Here is a 17,192-nt window from a genome sequence, read left to right as displayed (position 1 = left end):
AAACAAAAAGTCCTCAAATACAAATATCCAGCAGCAGCCAAAGAGTAATCCTTCCAGCTCCAGATCCAAATAAAAAGTGACCAGGACATGGACAAAGCACTGGGAGGAGCCTGCTGGACAGGAACAGAAAGTTGGAGACTCTGGGGCACTTCTTTCCTCCCAACCCCCCAAAAATGCACTCCTTGCACAAAGAAGTGCAGCCAAATGTCAATCTGAAGAGTTAGTCTGATCCAAATCATCAATTTCAGAAGGTTTATGCTGCCAGCGATAGATTTCTTGTGCAGAATTGCAATTTTTGCTATTTCGGGAAAGCGAGCTGGTCAAATCTCCCGCCGAATGTCAGCTGCACGGCGCATCTACGCGTTCGCAATTGTTTACTCTCGTGATGCGTGATCGTGGGCCCTTATGACGTATTTGCGTTCTGAAAGTCTCCCAGTGCAAGATGGCGGGACGCTATGACGTACTCGCGGTCAAAAAGTCTCGCGTGATCACGCAGCAAGATGGAAAATGGAGTAGCGCACACAAACCAGGAGGAAAACAACTCGGCGAACTCAGAATCACGGTAAGGTAACGCCGCACGCGGGAGATATTATTTTTGAAGCTCGATCAAGCAAAATAAATCCGCCAACCCGCGAATTCTTGGACAATTTTGCGCGATTCATGGACCGCGAAATTGCCAAAAATTCGCAAATTCCGCGAGCGGAACGGATTTTCAGCCCACACTTACATTAAAGACGATATCCCACCACCTAAGCATGCAATAGGCTGTTGGAAGAGCAGCAGTGTTGTCTGGAGCAGATGCATTATTAAGCCAGGTTTCATTTGGAATTACGACGTCTGCCAAGTTGTCAGTTAAGAAACTGAATATTTGTAATTGATATTTAGCTAGGGAGCGGCAGTTGATGTTAAAGAAGCAATAAGGAGTAATTTTAGGTTCTAACTAGGCAGATGTTTTAGGAGCCCTAAAATTAAGGGTGTCTGAAAAATGTGTGGGGTCCTTATTATTGATTACTGTGGTTGCACACTGAGTTGTAATCTTGAAATCACAGTGAGGGCAACTCCGGACAATAGTGGTCAGAATCATAACAGAGAAACATGCCGCCAACATTGCAGGATGTAGTGCTCTAATTTGATTGCCGAATAAGTAATGGTAGCTGGTGCAAAAGGTTCAGCATTCCTGGCCCCTTGTAACATTCTGGTGTGGATGGGCGCAGACAGGCTTGCCTTTGGCACACCAGTTGTGCGTCCACATCACAGCCACATTTAAATAGGCCTGGTTCAGGTGCAGGAGGCAAAGCCACTAGAGTGCTGACCACTCTCAAAAAACAGACCTGAAAAATTTTTTGTTGTGCTTGTCCGGTCTAATAGACGTGTATATGCTTACGCTTTTTTTTTGTTGCTAGGCCTATGTGCTTATATTTATTTTGAATTGATTTGTTATTTACTACCTTTATTCAAGTGGTATTCACCAATTGGCATACTCGATATTACACTATCTTGCGGCCAAAGTCAGCCAGTTGTTTTAGATAATTATTAATTCTTTAATATTTTTGTTACAGGATGCTGTTCTGATGCAGTTTTGTGCCAATAAGTTAGACAAGAAGGACTTATTTGGAAAATCTGACCCTTTCCTAGTTTTTTACCGAAGCAATGAAGATGGCAGGTATTTTTTTAATAGATGTTTTTAAAATGTTATGTCATTACATTTGAGACATTATTTTATTTAAGTTGCAGTATTGTATATCAGAACCACCTGGTGCTTGCCAGTTTTGTAGTGTTTCAAGCTGTTTGTATCCATGATATGCATTGAGATAGAGATTTTCAGGGTCTGAGATACATGCTTGGAGAATCATCTTCAGGGATGAGATATACCCTAGGAGAAAAATGTGCAGTGGGTGATGCGCCCTGGAACAGAGATTTGCACGTGGTTAGATGTGCCCTATGAGAATGTAAAACAGATATGCCTTAAAGAGATTCAGCTATGAGATTTTCAGCTAAAATTCTCCTTATGGTAATAATGTACAAGGGTTTTAAATTGAGTTAAAGAGAGGTTTGCTTTTGCTCAACAGAGGTGTGCTTTGTGAGATAATTCTGTAGGAGCGACAAACTTTAGAAAAATTGGCTGGCTCAGCTCCTCGAGGATGAAATCTCATGTCATGTTGCCAGAGGGAGAAGGGAAGCATTGGAGTATGAATCCAGAGTCCTCCGAACCTGTGTCATTCAAAATTGATGTAGGACATGGAGGCCTTTTGGTTAAAGATCATAATGAGTCATGGTGACTATGGTTAACACTATAAAACTTAAAAAAGTAAAATAAAATGTTTTTCTAAAGCCAACCATACTATTGAAGAATAATGTCTAGCATGTGCATTGTGAATAGCCCCAAGCTGTCATAGTTTGTAACTTACCTGTAAAAGTTGTTTTCCGCCACTGGTATCTCATGTAGAGGTTTTGAATATTCCTTTACCACTGGCTATTGATGTAGTAACCAGTAAAGCTTTTTGCATAAGCATGTGGGACTCTTTCAGCAATTGTCAGTGCTTGCTTAAAATACAAGCATTTGCAATGCAATAGGGCTCGCATTCACGCAATTATGAGCTATTGGCATTGTAAATGACAGTGGTGTTGATGGTGGTGGAAATGATGGTGATATTGGTGGTGGTATTTGTGGTGGTTGTATGGATGGTATTGGTGGTGGTGGTATCGGTGGAGGTGATGGTGGAGTTGTTAATAAAACAGGCTTTTAAAAACAACCAGTCAGATGGCTTTGGTACAGGTGGCATTTAACATAGAAGTGCTGTTGTCAGCTTCAACCCATTAGCCCATGATTATGTGCTACCTGGAATTCACATGCCTTAATTCACTAATCATTTCTAAATCCATTTTACTTGGGGGGTTGAAACAGACATGAGATAACGGCAGGTTAAAGTGATTGAAAGCAGGCGCCTGTGTTATGGGGGCGGCCTTGCTCCTTAAAAAAATACAAGCGGTTTGCGGTTTCTGCTGAAGCAGCGCTTGGCCGGCCTGCAGGAAGAGCAATTCAATATAGTAAATAGTACTTACAGACTAAATAACAGATCCCTTGTAATAACTGAAGTGAAAGGGCCAGTCGCCATGCGAGGGTGCAAACGAAGACAAGGCTGTATTAACGAGGGACAAAAAAGCCTATTAACAAATCCGAAGGCAGCATTCACCTAAGACAATGACACAAGCCAATGAAAAATATGGGAGGGGACTGGCGCAGCTTCTCTCCCATACTCTACTACAGCAGTCTCGCAGAGTGAGCAGCGCACGCGCGCTGCCGCTAGTCTCAACCCAAAAACGGTAAGGCTACTAGCTGATTCAACTGGAAATCAGACATCACCCTCAGAGAAATTCTGGGTCGCTCTGCAGGGTACTTTGTCTTCTTTCCAAGGTGATTTCCACCAGGAATAATGTCTTCTAAAAAATGTATGTCAAGTCCATCAAATGGATACATTTAATGGATGCTGTAGCCAGAAATGAAAGCACAGTTTGCTGGGCTTTAAGGATCGACCTATAGGAACAGTCAAGTGGCCTTTCAGAAAATCCCAGAATACCATTTGCTTGACTGGGAAACTATAACCTGGTTCATTTCAACACTGCAATATCAATGAGAAATGTGCTGAAACAGGTGCTTGGTAAAGGCCTGAAACGGCCGGGCACAACATGTATGCCAACACTTCATGTGATTCACTTGTGAGTGGGGTAATTGCATTTACTATAACTCATACTCAAGATATCTACTATTTATGATTTTAGGTTGCAATAGTTCATCTGCCACTACAACTACGAACGGTTGGGGTAGATTCCAAACTGCCTACATTTTAAGACCTGAATAGCTGGGCTGTTAGTTTGAGAGATACCCAGTAGTGACAGATGACCTTGCCTCAGTTTCTGCAGAATATATGGCCGTGCTATTTGGGACAGCTAAAAGATATCTTAGAAACCTATTCCCAACTTGCTGGAGAGACTCTACGTTGGCATAATCCCAAATACCAGCTCCATACAGAGCAACTGAAGTACATTTGGCTTTGTATATTGTCAACAGGTCGTTAATAAGACGCTTTCCTAACTTCCTGGTAAAGTTGATCAAGGCACCTTTGGCTTTGGCAAAAAGCAATTTTCTAGAATTAATGGCTTTTGCCCATGAATCCCTTCTATCGAATACAATTCCTAAATTTGAGAAGTGGTTAGCAAATTCAAGTTTTTTGTTGTTCATAAAAATGTCACAGCACTTGACGCTGGGCTTGCTACATTTTATGATGAAAGTTTTGGTAATATTAACATTAAGGTCTAGGCTTGACATATAAGAAGCAAAGTTCGACACAATTTTCTGCAAGCCGATCGGAGTGCGGGCTAACAGGACTGCGTCGTCGGCGTCTCACAGTGCACTAATTGTCCTTTTGCCTAAGCTAGGCAGATCTTGGCATTCCTTCGATAAAGTGTTGCCCAGACTATTTATGTAGAGGGTAAAGAGGAGTGGGGCTGGCACACACCCCTGCGTTACCCCCTTCCTGACATTGAAGCTGTGACTAAGTTTACCAGTTCTACCATAGCGGACCCTGGCCCGGGCATCTAGGTAAGACTGTTTTAAAAAATTAATTAGTTACGTTTCCACCCCCATGTCCTCTAAGATGCGCCACAGCTTCTGGTGATTGACACAGTCAAAAGCCGAGCTCAGGTCAATGAAACACAAAAAGAGGCTCAATTTTTTTGCCTCAGTATATTTTCTCAGTGTGAGATTCAGGTTCAAACTCTGTTCCACAGTACCTAAACCTTGACGGAATCCTTATTGAAGTTCAGAGATGATACCTGAGTCCTCAGCCCACGACTGCAGTCTATTTAAAACAAAGCACTCGGCCTCTTTCACAAGGGAGTCCAGCAGTGATATGGGTCTATAACAGGCCGGGTCGTTGCAGTGGCCTTTCTTAAAAATAGGGACAAGTATTGACTCCATCCAAGTCGGAGTGAAACCTTGTGTACAACAAGACCTTAAGACCAAAGTTAGAAGTACTGGTTTGCTGTCTGGTCCCGGAGATTTCCACCTATGCCTGCGTTGATGGCCAGGATCACCTCATCCACATTAAAATTGATGCAGATTGGGAGGTAGCTTACAGAGCCTGATCTAAAATCCTCACTAATGTTGGGATATGCGTTGTTACAGAATAAGCTGGAAAAGTGGGTCACCCATCGATCCTCCCCGACCATGTTTTCAAAGCTTGGTGAGTTTTTAGGGGCCAAGAACTGGGCATTCACAGCCTTCCAAAAGCCTTTCATGGCCTGCCACAGTTCAGATCTAATGGCCTCTTTTCGATCTTTGAGGGACGTTTTATACGCTGCCCTGGCCATTTTTATTGCTTCCTGATCTCTCCTCAGCTTGTGTAGAGCAGATTTCAAAGCTGCAATTGATTTGCTACACTGAGAATCAAACCAGCCTGGCTTACTATTAGAGGGGTTTTTGGATTCTGTAATTAAATTATTTTAAATGGCCTGTAACGTTTTGCAGAAGGAGTTAAAAATATTGGGATCCATGGCCATCTCGTCAAGGCAAACCGAGAAGTCTGTTTTACAGTTAGTTAAAAGTGACTTCGTTAATTGTAAGGTATCTACTCCTGCCCATCTAATCGTGTATCCATTGGATCTATTTATGACAATATCTTGTGATGGCTCGGTGGCCATATGTCTAATAGATAACACTTTGGTCGGCAGATCTAAGGTAACACTAATAGGAAAGTGATCACTGAAGCCGACAGTATGGGTTTAAAAATGATATGTTCTATCAGTGTATCTATTTGATATTAAAAGAAAATGTATATTTGAGCACGACCCACAACCGTTAAAAGTACTGCTAAACGGTATGGGTGGTGAGCAAAAGTCGTTGGCGAAACCCAAGTCCATGGTATATTAAATCAGGGTTAACGTTTCCCCCAGGGGAGAATGCGAAAAATGAGACATATCTATCCCATCATCAGGTAATAAATCACAATATCCTCATACCGCATGAGGACACATGCCCATTTTGAAGTCCCCTCCCCAAATTATGCAAAGGTCTTTAGTTGTGTTCCCATAGATAGTATCCAGATCCTCCTGTAGCTGCCTTAAGACTTCCCTCGTTCACATGGCAGGAATATCAAGTCAAGTCAAGTCAAAAACCACTTTATTCGATTTAGTTAAAAATCATAAAAGCATTCTACAATCACATCAGAAGAAGGGCAATACAAATTCATAAGGAGTTACAAAAATCATCAGTCAATAGTATTTACATATGCATAATAAAAAGATGATATGAGAAAACATCGATAATAATTAATTAATATACAGTGTAAAAATACATCGTAAAAAGAGTAAATACTCAATAAGATAGATATTTAAATATGCACAGCATTTCCATTTCAGTCTTCTCTACAAAACCCTAATGTAGCATTATTAAGTCTTCTCCTCCTAATCCTAACAGCAGAAACAAGATAATTGGCCACGCTAAACATGGCCAACGCAGAGTCCAATAATTGGAGATAAAGGAGGGCAGGTTTTGCCTGGTAAAAAGCTTTGTCCTTTAATAATGGTACCAGGTATTTCTGTCTGGGCGCAGTGAAAAAATTACAAAACAACATAAAGTGCATATTATTTTGCGTAGAAAAATTATCGCAATTACAGACAGGTGCGTCCTCCTCCTTAAACCAGCCTTGACTATCACACAAAACTGTATAAATCTGATTAAACCGGAGTTTAACCAGAAGCCACCTATGAAAGGGGATAGTAACGATAGTAAGGTACGGTTGTATAGTAAGGCAGGTGATGGTCAGGTAATGGGCTCTGACCGTGGGCTTAAGTAATTGGCGTTCCTCCCTCTCCACATTTTTCAATGTAATGAAATTGGCCTTCACCCAATCTAAATCCGATTTCTTTAGACCCTGGGGGACCAGAAAAATGTCAGGACGTCCCAGGTCCAGAGAACACTTTTGTATGTAAGAAAGCCAAGTAATGTTTTTGTAATTATCCAGATTTAAACAGTCCACCAGTATTTTATGATTCAGACCCAAGTTTTTGTTGGTCCAGAGCCTTATCCATAACAAGATAGGGGCCATGAGAAGGATGTCAGATATGTACCCAAGGCCAACTTCCTGGTGAACTGAAAACGTGGCTGTAGATTGGGGAAGCCCTAAGGTGGAACGCAGGAACTTATTTTCTTCCCTTTGTACTGATTCACTATTTACATAGCCCCACAGACCTGAGCCGTACCTGGCTATTGCTACTGATTTCGCCCTGTACAAGTTAAGTAAGGCACCAGTTGGCTTCCCGCCCAGTCTCCTGGAAAAACTTAAAATAGCGGTGGCCGAGCTCCTGACCGCTTTGGTTTTAGCTACAATTTGCGGAGCCCAACTCCCCTTAGTGTCAAAAATGACACCCAGGTACGTAAAAATTTTGACATTAGTGATCACGTCACCATTGCAGTAGAACTGTTTAGAATTATTTTTACCAGCCCCAAAAGCCATGACGTGAGATTTGGAGTTGTTTATCACTAAGCCTAATGATGACATAAAATCATTAAAAGCATTTAAAAGTTTTTGCAAACCTATCGGGGTCCGAGCTATTAAAGCTGCGTCATCCGCGTACAGGAGAACAGGAATACGAGTGTCCCCTGCACGCGGAGTATCCAAGGTAGCAGTTAAAAGAGTCTCCTCAAGTGAATTTATATACAAAGTGAACAGCATGGGAGCAAGAATGCAGCCCTGCCGCACGCCCCTACTGGATTTGAACCACGCAGTACAATTACCTTCTTGGTCCATTCTGTTTGAGGCTTTTAAATCTTTATGTAGTTCTGCCAAAAAGTATACAAGGGGAGGATCAAGACCCAGCTTTAACAGCATGGTCCACAGCCGGGCTCTATTCACCAAATCAAAAGCCGTGGACAGGTCCATAAAAGCAACAAAAATTGACCCTTTTTTAACAATTGTGTATTTCGAAATTAACAAATGAAGATTTAAGCATTGGTCCTCAGTCCCTCTACCAGCACGGAACCCATACTGGGCATCTACTAGAATATCATTGTCTATGGACCAGGTGTTAATTCTAGCTAACAGGACTTTGCCCAAAATCTTCATAGAAGAATCTAATAACGAAATTGGTCGAAAACACTTAGGGTCGCTTCTTTGACCCTTTTTAAAAATGGGTACTATAATAGCACAAGACCACGTTTTTGGCAAACCCCCCTCATACACACAATTAAAAACATTAGCTAAAATCTCAGCCCACATCTCAGAGTTAAGTTTGTATAGGTCCAGGGGTACCCCATCCGGGCCCGGGGCTTTATTTGCAGCAGAGCCTAAGATTGCCAACTCTACTTCTGATTTGGTAAAATTTAATTTAGAGGAAGACGATGGGGAGTAAGGTATATTAAACGCCTCGGTTATTTCATTTGAACCATATATATTGGAGAAATGGTTAATCCAGTCAGCTTCAGAGATATTTGTTTCAAGATCCATGTTGTTAGTGTGGGAGAACAAAGGATTATTTATTATGGCCCAGAATTTGGAGCTATGTTTAAGAGTAATAGGGTCCATCAAAGAGTCCCATGCTTCATCTTTGATGGCTTTTTTCCGAAGTTTAACTGCCAAAACATATTGTCTTCTTAAATGTGCCACCAAAGACCTATCTCTAGGAGATTGTTTAAGACCCTTCAGCAAAGCTGAGTGAGCCTGTGAGCAAGAGCGATCAAACCATCTACACGCTGGAGCAGAACCCCTCCCTGGTTTAGCTCTAAGCTCTTTTTCTACTCTAGCACAGATAGCTTCAAAGGCACTCACAACCTCCCCCTCCCTCCTCTCTCCATTCCTACATTTCTCAATTTCGACTAACATATCTTGTACAATAAGACCATGAAAATCCTCTGGGCAGACTTTACACCATTTAAGGCGTCTTCCCTGATCTTTACTCCTTACGTCCCTTGTAGAGCTAGCCCTTAATTCTCCTTTATGCAGCCCAGAGAGGGCGTCCAAAACCAACAACACAGGATTGTGGTCACTAAACCCACTTACAATTGCATTATAAAACAAAACATAACGAAGGAGCCCTGGAGACATAAAAAAGTAATCGATAATCGATTCACTGCCCCTTGCGTTATACGTGAGCACACGGTTTATTGGATCTGAAAACCCCGGTTCATATAAGTCATTTGATGATAACAGGTTTTCCATTGCCACACCTTTAGGGCTATGTTCAAAGTGTGGCAGCGAAGTATAATCAGGACCGGTATCATCAATGATCTGACAATGGGACTTACACGCATGAACATTAAAATCACCCATCATTATAAACTGAACAAAAGTGGTTTGTTTTGACATATATTTGGTTAAAAAGGCTGATAAACCATCTAACACAAAATTTGGGCCCCCCCCCTGCATAGAATTATAACAATTTATTAATACAATCTTATTCCTGTCAGCCAAGCAAATTTCCACCAGCTGAAAATAATGCGAAGCACTGGGGATTTCTCTAACATTCCCTGCAATTTTAACTGAAACAAGGAGTAGCAAACCCCCTCTATCCCTTCCTGATGTAGAGCTCTGGGCATCAACAAAGAAAGAAATATATCCATCTACCCAGAAGCCTTTATCTTTCGTCCAGGTTTCTTGTAAGGCAACTATATCATGGTTCTTCACTGATTGTAACCAAATCAGATCGTCCTGTTTTGCCCGTAGGCCCGCAATGTTCCATGATAATATCCGTATGTGCCCTCCACCTATTTGTAATGGGTCATTTATAACAGTTTCAACTCTGTCATCAGGTGGGGCCACCTCAGTGTTGCCTGTACATAGGCGAGTCAGGTTTTCCTGTTCAGGTTCAGGTTCTAGTCATTCAATGTCTATTCTATCAGCTAGAGCCGAAAACATGTTTGACAATGGAAGATCATTAGAGGGTGTGTTCCTTACAGCATTTACCACCCCATTACCTTTGGTTGGCTTAATCATCCAGACATTAGTAGGCATAGGTGAGATAAGTTTATCCTCTGCCCAGGTATTATCAGTAAACTGTAACTTATTGATCTCCATAACACCTGGTCTATAAGGACGAGGATAAAAAAAGCCAAGGGGCATCGCCCGAACCCCTTTACTTGCAGAATCCAGAGGGGAGTCATCCCAGAAAAGTCGACTAGCGACATTCTTGGATTTGAAATTTACAATGACACAGTCTCCAGATACCTCTTTCTTGCTTCGGCCCACCCAATCTACCCTTCTACTTGTTACGATATTGTCTGCAATATTACTTTCTCCCGTACAGTTAGCATTACACCATTTTTTAACGTGCCCAAGAAGGGTCTCATGTTGTTCCACCACCCCTTCTTCAAGTTTGGGCACGTTAACCAAAATTGCAACAAAAGGTGTTGCATCCGGAGGTAAATTTATTGGGGGAACCCTTTTTTCCACTGCCCCCCACTGGCCTCTAGGCCTTGTGGAGGAACTTGCACTGTTGCCAGCCTCTGTTATGGGAATATATATCCCATTATCTACTTTCCCTTTTTGTGGCACAGGGTTGACAATAGGCAGAAGAGGGATAGCAACCGGCCTGATTGTGGGTGGGTCACCAACTTTAGGGGCAGACACCTGCACAACAGAGGGACATGAAGCCAAAGGCATAAAAGAAGAAGGGGCCCGAATGCTAAGAGCATCATTGATGCGATCACATTTTGCCATAAGGTTCTTAACACAGTCCTTCAGAGTTTCATTAATGTCCGAGGCAATCTGAATTAAGGCAGTCTCCAGTCTTTCTGTGAACAGTTTTTCCAATAAGGCCATAATGCCCTCCTCCGTTACAAAAGTTGGCTGGGTAGAGCCAGCCATAGTTAAAGCAGACCTTCCAACCTCCCCGGGGTTCATAGGAAAGTTAGGTATCACAGTTTCAGTTACAGCCGGACATGGAAGAACTGTGGCGAGTTGTGATAAAGTAGGTCTACAAGCCTCAATGATAACCCGAGGCTCCAACGGAATACAATTTATAGCAGAGGAATTGGATGTATCAACAATCCCAGGGCTAGGGACAAGGCCTAGTTCACGCTCGGACTCAGCGATCTGCGATGATAATTCCCCCACTTTTGTTGTTAAGTATGTCAGTATGCTGGTAGTATACTTTGGCACCTTCGCTTTTGCTTCATCTGCCGCTGATGTAACCATTTTACGCTTGCCCATGATTAATGATGTTACGGACGTGGCCCGTCCCGTCCCTGGTCGTCCTTGGACGGCCTTAGACGGCCCGCCCTCTGCCCGGGCTCCGCCCGGCGCCGTCCGCGCGCGTCCGCGACGCGGAGGAAGCTGTCGCCTTTAGTAGCGCCTCCTGGCGCTTGTGCAGGAAGTGGGCGGAGGTAACTGCAGGGCTCGCTGGGAGTTGTGGTCTGCTCCGCTCCGCGGCCGTGCGATGACGCTGCACAGCGGCGGGGGCGACCACAACGTCAGGGACCCAGCGGTGCTGTGTGGCAAAGGCGATGTAGGCAGCGTCTCTGCGACCCCTCCTGGAGCCGGTAAGTCTTTGGTTTGGACCCCCGCTCCTCTCCGGGAGCTGTCGCCTTTAGTAGCGCCTCCTGGCGCTTGTGCAGGAAGTGGGCGGAGGTAACTGCAGGGCTCGCTGGGAGTTGTGGTCTGCTCCGCTCCGCGGCCGTGCGATGACGCTGCACAGCGGCGGGGGCGACCACAACGTCAGGGACCCAGCGGTGCTGTGTGGCAAAGGCGATGTAGGCAGCGTCTCTGCGACCCCTCCTGGAGCCGGTAAGTCTTTGGTTTGGACCCCCGCTCCTCTCCGGGAGCTGTCGCCTTTAGTAGCGCCTCCTGGCGCTTTTGCAGGAAGTGGGCGGAGGTAACTGCAGGGCTCGCTGGGAGTTGTGGTCTGCTCCGCTCCGCGGCCGTGCGATGACGCTGCACAGCGGCGGGGGCGACCACAACGTCAGGGACCCAGCGGTGCTGTGTGGCAAAGGTGATGTAGGCAGCGTCTCTGCGACCCCTCCTGGAGCCGGTAAGTCTTTGGTTTGGACCCCCGCTCCTCTCCGGGAGCTGTCGCCTTTAGTAGCGCCTCCTGGCGCTTGTGCAGGAAGTGGGCGGAGGTAACTGCAGGGCTCGCTGGGAGTTGTGGTCTGCTCCGCTCCACGGCCGTGCGATGACGCTGCACAGCGGCGGGGGCGACCACAACGTCAGGGACCCAGCGGTGCTGTGTGGCAAAGGTGATGTAGGCAGCGTCTCTGCGACCCCTCCTGGAGCCGGTAAGTCTTTGGTTTGGACCCCCGCTCCTCTCCGGGAGCTGTCGCCTTTAGTAGCGCCTCCTGGCGCTTGTGCAGGAAGTGGGCGGAGGTAACTGCAGGGCTCGCTGGGAGTTGTGGTCTGCTCCGCTCCACGGCCGTGCGATGACGCTGCACAGCGGCGGGGGCGACCACAACGTCAGGGACCCAGCGGTGCTGTGTGGCAAAGGCGATGTAGGCAGCGTCTCTGCGACCCCTCCTGGAGCCGGTAAGTCTTTGGTTTGGACCCCCGCTCCTCTCCGGGAGCTGTCGCCTTTAGTAGCGCCTCCTGGCGCTTGTGCAGGAAGTGGGCGGAGGTAACTGCAGGGCTCGCTGGGAGTTGTGGTCTGCTCCGCTCCGCGGCCGTGCGATGACGCTGCACAGCGGCGGGGGCGACCACAACGTCAGGGACCCAGCGGTGCTGTGTGGCAAAGGCAATGTAGGCAGCGTCTCTGCGACCCCTCCTGGAGCCGGTAAGTCTTTGGTTTGGACCCCCGCTCCTCTCCGGGAGCTGTCGCCTTTAGTAGCGCCTCCTGGCGCTTGTGCAGGAAGTGGGCGGAGGTAACTGCAGGGCTCGCTGGGAGTTGTGGTCTGCTCCGCTCCGCGGCCGTGCGATGACGCTGCACAGCGGCGGGGGCGACCACAACGTCAGGGACCCAGCGGTGCTGTGTGGCAAAGGCGATGTAGGCAGCGTCTCTGCGACCCCTCCTGGAGCCGGTAAGTCTTTGGTTTGGACCCCCGCTCCTCTCCGGGAGCTGTCGCCTTTAGTAGCGCCTCCTGGCGCTTGTGCAGGAAGTGGGCGGAGGTAACTGCAGGGCTCGCTGGGAGTTGTGGTCTGCTCCGCTCCGCGGCCGTGCGATGACGCTGCACAGCGGCGGGGGCGACCACAACGTCAGGGACCCAGCGGTGCTGTGTGGCAAAGGCGATGTAGGCAGCGTCTCCGCGACCCCTCCTGGAGCCGGTAAGTCTTTGGTTTGGACCCCTCCTGGAGCCGGTAAGTCTTTGGTTTGGGCAGGAATATTATTGTAAAAGTTTAAGAGAATGGGATTTATCAATATGCATTTTTATGTACCTGATAATAGGTATTAGATTCCACAAGGGCCATCCTTCTTGCATTCAACCTGTGAGATATGAAAGTACATAGGCCACCCTTTTTCCTCCCGTGACTTGAGAAAACAGCCGGGGTAAAAAAAAATTTGAACCCATTAATATGTTGCATATCATCTACCCAGGTTTCCTGAAAGCATAATATATCAAGGTCATAGATGAATTTAAGCCAGTCAGGGTAAGACAATTTAGTAGTTAAACCTGCCACATTCCAGAAAAGTATGTTCATTAGGCTAGACCTGAGTTCGCCCTCAGTAACACGCTTAGTATAACCACAGGTGGCATTGAGAACGTTAAAATGATGATCAGTATTAGTTAACCCCTTTGATGCTCATGACGAGCTGGACTGGTCATGGCACACAGTGGTCGTGTGCTCATGACGAATCTAGCTTGTCATGAAACATCGCCCTGGAAATCCCTCTGTCTAGTTTTCAGAAATGTGTGGGTTTGGTAGGTTTCCCTAGGTGGCCGCCGAGCACAGGGCCAAAAACCCAGGTGACCCCCCCTTCCAAAACCAGGTCGTTTTATGATAGGCAATTTTGATGTCGCCTCACTACGTTTTGTGCCCTTGCCTGTCACGGGTAGTTGGGCCTCCCACACGAGTGAGGCACCGTTTTTATAGGGAGACCCGGGGGAACTCTGTGTGGTAGGAAATTTGTGTCATCCCGGTGATGCCACAACTTTCCTACACGAAAATGTGTGAAAAAAGTGATTTTTTCAGCTAAAATGGAGGTTTGCAGGGGATTGTGGGTAAGGAAACGTTGGGGGATCCATGCAAGCCATACATCCCTGAAAGCCCTCGGGTGTCTAATTTTTCAGAAATGTGTGGGTTTGGTAGGTTTCCCAGATGGCTGCCGAGTACGGGCCAAAATCCCAGGTGACCCCCCTTGCAAAACCAGGTCGTTTTGTGATAGGCAATTTTAATGTTGCCTCACTACGTTTTGGGCCCTAGCCTGTCGCGGGTACTTGGGGCTCCCACACGAGTGAGGCACCATTTTTATTGGTAGACCCGGGGGAACGCTGGGTGATAGGAAAATTGTGTCAGCCCAGTGATGCCACAACTTTTCCACACAAAAATGTGTGAAAAAAGTGAATTTCTTCAGCTAAAATTGAGGTTTGCAGGGGATTCTGGGTAAGGAAAAGTTGGGGGATCCACGCAAGCCATACCTCCCTAGAATCCCCTGGGTGTGTAGTTTTCAGAAATGTGTGGGTTTGGTCGGTTTCCCTAGGTGCCGGCAGAGCTAGGGTTAAAAAACTACAGCTAGGCACTTTACCAAAAAAGGGACATTTTTCACTGCGAATTCGTGGTGTGTCCACGTTGCGTTTTGTGACGTTTTCTGACACGGGCACTAGGCCGACCCACACAAGTGAGGTACCATTTTTCTCAGAAGACTTTGGGGGGAATGCGGGGTGGGTGAAATTCGTGGATCCATGCAGATTCCAGAACTTTCCACCACAGAAATGTGGGGTAAATGTTGTTTTTTTGCCAATTTGTTAGGTTTGCAAGTGATTCTGGGTAACAGAACGTGGTGGAAGGCAGTCAAGTCACCCCATCCTGGATTTCCCTGGGTGTCTAGGTTTCAAAAATGTATAGGTTTGCTAGGTTTCCTTAGGTCTCAGCAGAGTTAGGGATCAAAAACTACAGCTAGGCATTTTGCCAAAAAAGGGTCATTTTTCACTGCGAAATTGAGGTGTGACCATGTCGCGTTTTGCGCCGTTTCCTGTTGGGGGCACTAGGCTGACGCAGGGTGGGTGGAAATTTGTGGATCCACGCAGATTCCAGATCTTTCCACCACAGAAATGTGGGGAAAATGTGTTTTTTTGCCAATTTTTTAGGTTTGCAAGGGATTCTGGGTAACAGAACCTGGTATGAGGCAGTCAAGTCACCCCATCCTGGATTACCCTGCGTGTCTAGTTTTAAAAAATGTATAGGTTTGCTAAGTTCCCCTAGGTGCTGGCAGAGCTATGGTTCAAAACTACAGCTAGGCACTTTGCTAAAAAAGAGTAATTTTTCACTGCGCAATTGAGGTGTGACCATGTTGCGTTTTGCGCCGTTTCCTACTGCGGACACTAGGCCGACCCGCACAAGTGAGATACCATTTTTATCGGGAGACTTAGGGTAATTCAGACCTATTGACTTTCGATGCATTTCTGAATTTCAAATGAAGGACATTGTGTAAAAAATGTCATTTTGAAAAATGTCCGATAATTCTCATGCTAGTATGAGTATTCCCAATTTCGAAAATGTGCAAATATCTACTGTTTCTAAACTCTATAATTTGCTCCCATTTCAGAAATACATAGGTGTCTTTCATATCGATTTTTCCATGTATACATTTTCCCACAATAATTGATATGTACCCGGTACATAATAAAAAGCCAGTTTTTGACTCTGGGTTCGTCTGGTTCTTGGTGAACCTACAAGTCCTATATATTCCCGCAACCAGAAAGGCCCAGCAAATGTAACGGTATATTGCTTTCAAAGAGCTGTCATAATTAGAAGAAGTTACAAGTGAAAACGTTGACACAAAAGGCTGTTTTTTTCAACGAATTTTCAATTTTTCCTATATTTAACTGTTAGTTTCTATAAAGAAACCTTGACGGGTCTATACAAATAACCCCTTGCTAAATTCAGAATTTTGTCTACTTTTTAAAAATGGATAGCTGTCCAGGATCCATTATTGCTTTCATACCCATTTCTCCCATTAACTGAAAGGAGGTTGAAAGCACAAAAAATAGCAAAAATAGGCTATGTTCCAGAAAAATGCCAAAACTGTGTAAAAAATGTTGGTTTTCTGACAAAAGTGTGTCATTCCCTTAAAGCGGGGACAATGTTGATTGCTGCCCCACGCACCCTTTTTTGATACCATTTGCAGGAAAATCCCCAGATGTTTTCATTTGCAGCCCTTTTTTCCCATTTCCCCCCCCCAAAAACTAAATTTAGCTGTATTTTGGCTAATTTCTGGGACCCCTCCAGGGTAATCCACAAACCCTGGGTACCTTTACAATGCCCATGATGTTGGAAGAAAAGGACGGAAATTTGGCGTGGATACCTTATGTGGTCAAAAAGTTACAGGGGCCTAAGCGCGCACTACCCCAAATAGCCAAAAAAAAGGCTTAGCACGGTGGGAAAAGGCCTAGCAGCGATGGGGTTAAAGGGTGTGAATAGTGAGTATTTACGGTTGTCGAAGGAGATCCCTGCTTGTTGCTACGGCTGCAATATAATCGTCAACCACTACGCTGTCTGGCTGGACATTGGCAGCTAGCCCCAGGCTTCGATGGATAGAATTATCAATTCAAACTTCAATATTGCTTTGGTTATTATGAGTGGGCTCCTTTAGATCCATGGATACCAATTTTAGGCTAGGGGGATTATTTTCTATGGTCCCGCTTTGTTCTGCATGACTAGTTGTGGAAATCAATCAATCTATGTCAACCAGGGATGGGAGTGCCCTCATTTGAATGGGGGCTGGCCTCATGTAAATGAGTAAATCACTTTGACTCTGTGCCAGTGCTGTAATATGGACGCGGGCATAGAGGCAAACATTCCTTTAAGGGGCGCACTGAAGTTGCGCCACAAACAAGTGCTACACTTTCAGTGCACCTCCTAAAGGCAGCCCTCTGGAGGGGAGAAGGGGAAGCCCAAGGAACCCCCTAGACCTCACCTTGTAGGCAAATTCTACTCGATCATTAGAGTGCAGGCCGTTTGCTGTTTGCACATTGAAACTGGGAGTGGCTTTGAAGCAAGTGCTCCACATTTTACTTGAATGCGCTGCCCCCAGCGCATTCACCATAATAGGGCACA

At 45.6% G+C, this 17,192-nt stretch overlaps 1 protein-coding gene across 2 annotated transcripts in view; it reads left to right on the top strand.

Moving 5' to 3' along the window:
* The window catches only part of CPNE8 (copine 8), a 1,123,798-nt gene that overhangs the window by 604,366 nt on the left and 502,240 nt on the right, over window positions 1-17,192 (top strand). For both annotated transcript variants that reach the window (XM_078679874.1, XM_078679883.1), the window contains one exon: window positions 1,560-1,663. In XM_078679874.1, coding sequence (XP_078536000.1) covers window positions 1,560-1,663 — 104 coding nt within the window. The remainder of the gene's footprint in view (window positions 1-1,559; window positions 1,664-17,192) is intronic.

The sequence above is a fragment of the Lissotriton helveticus genome, chromosome 1_1, assembly GCF_964261635.1.
Source record: "Lissotriton helveticus chromosome 1_1, aLisHel1.1, whole genome shotgun sequence".
Classification (NCBI taxonomy): Eukaryota; Metazoa; Chordata; class Amphibia; order Caudata; family Salamandridae; genus Lissotriton; species Lissotriton helveticus.
Note: the sequence above shows the minus strand (reverse complement) of the source record. Positions and strands in the feature narration are given on the sequence as shown.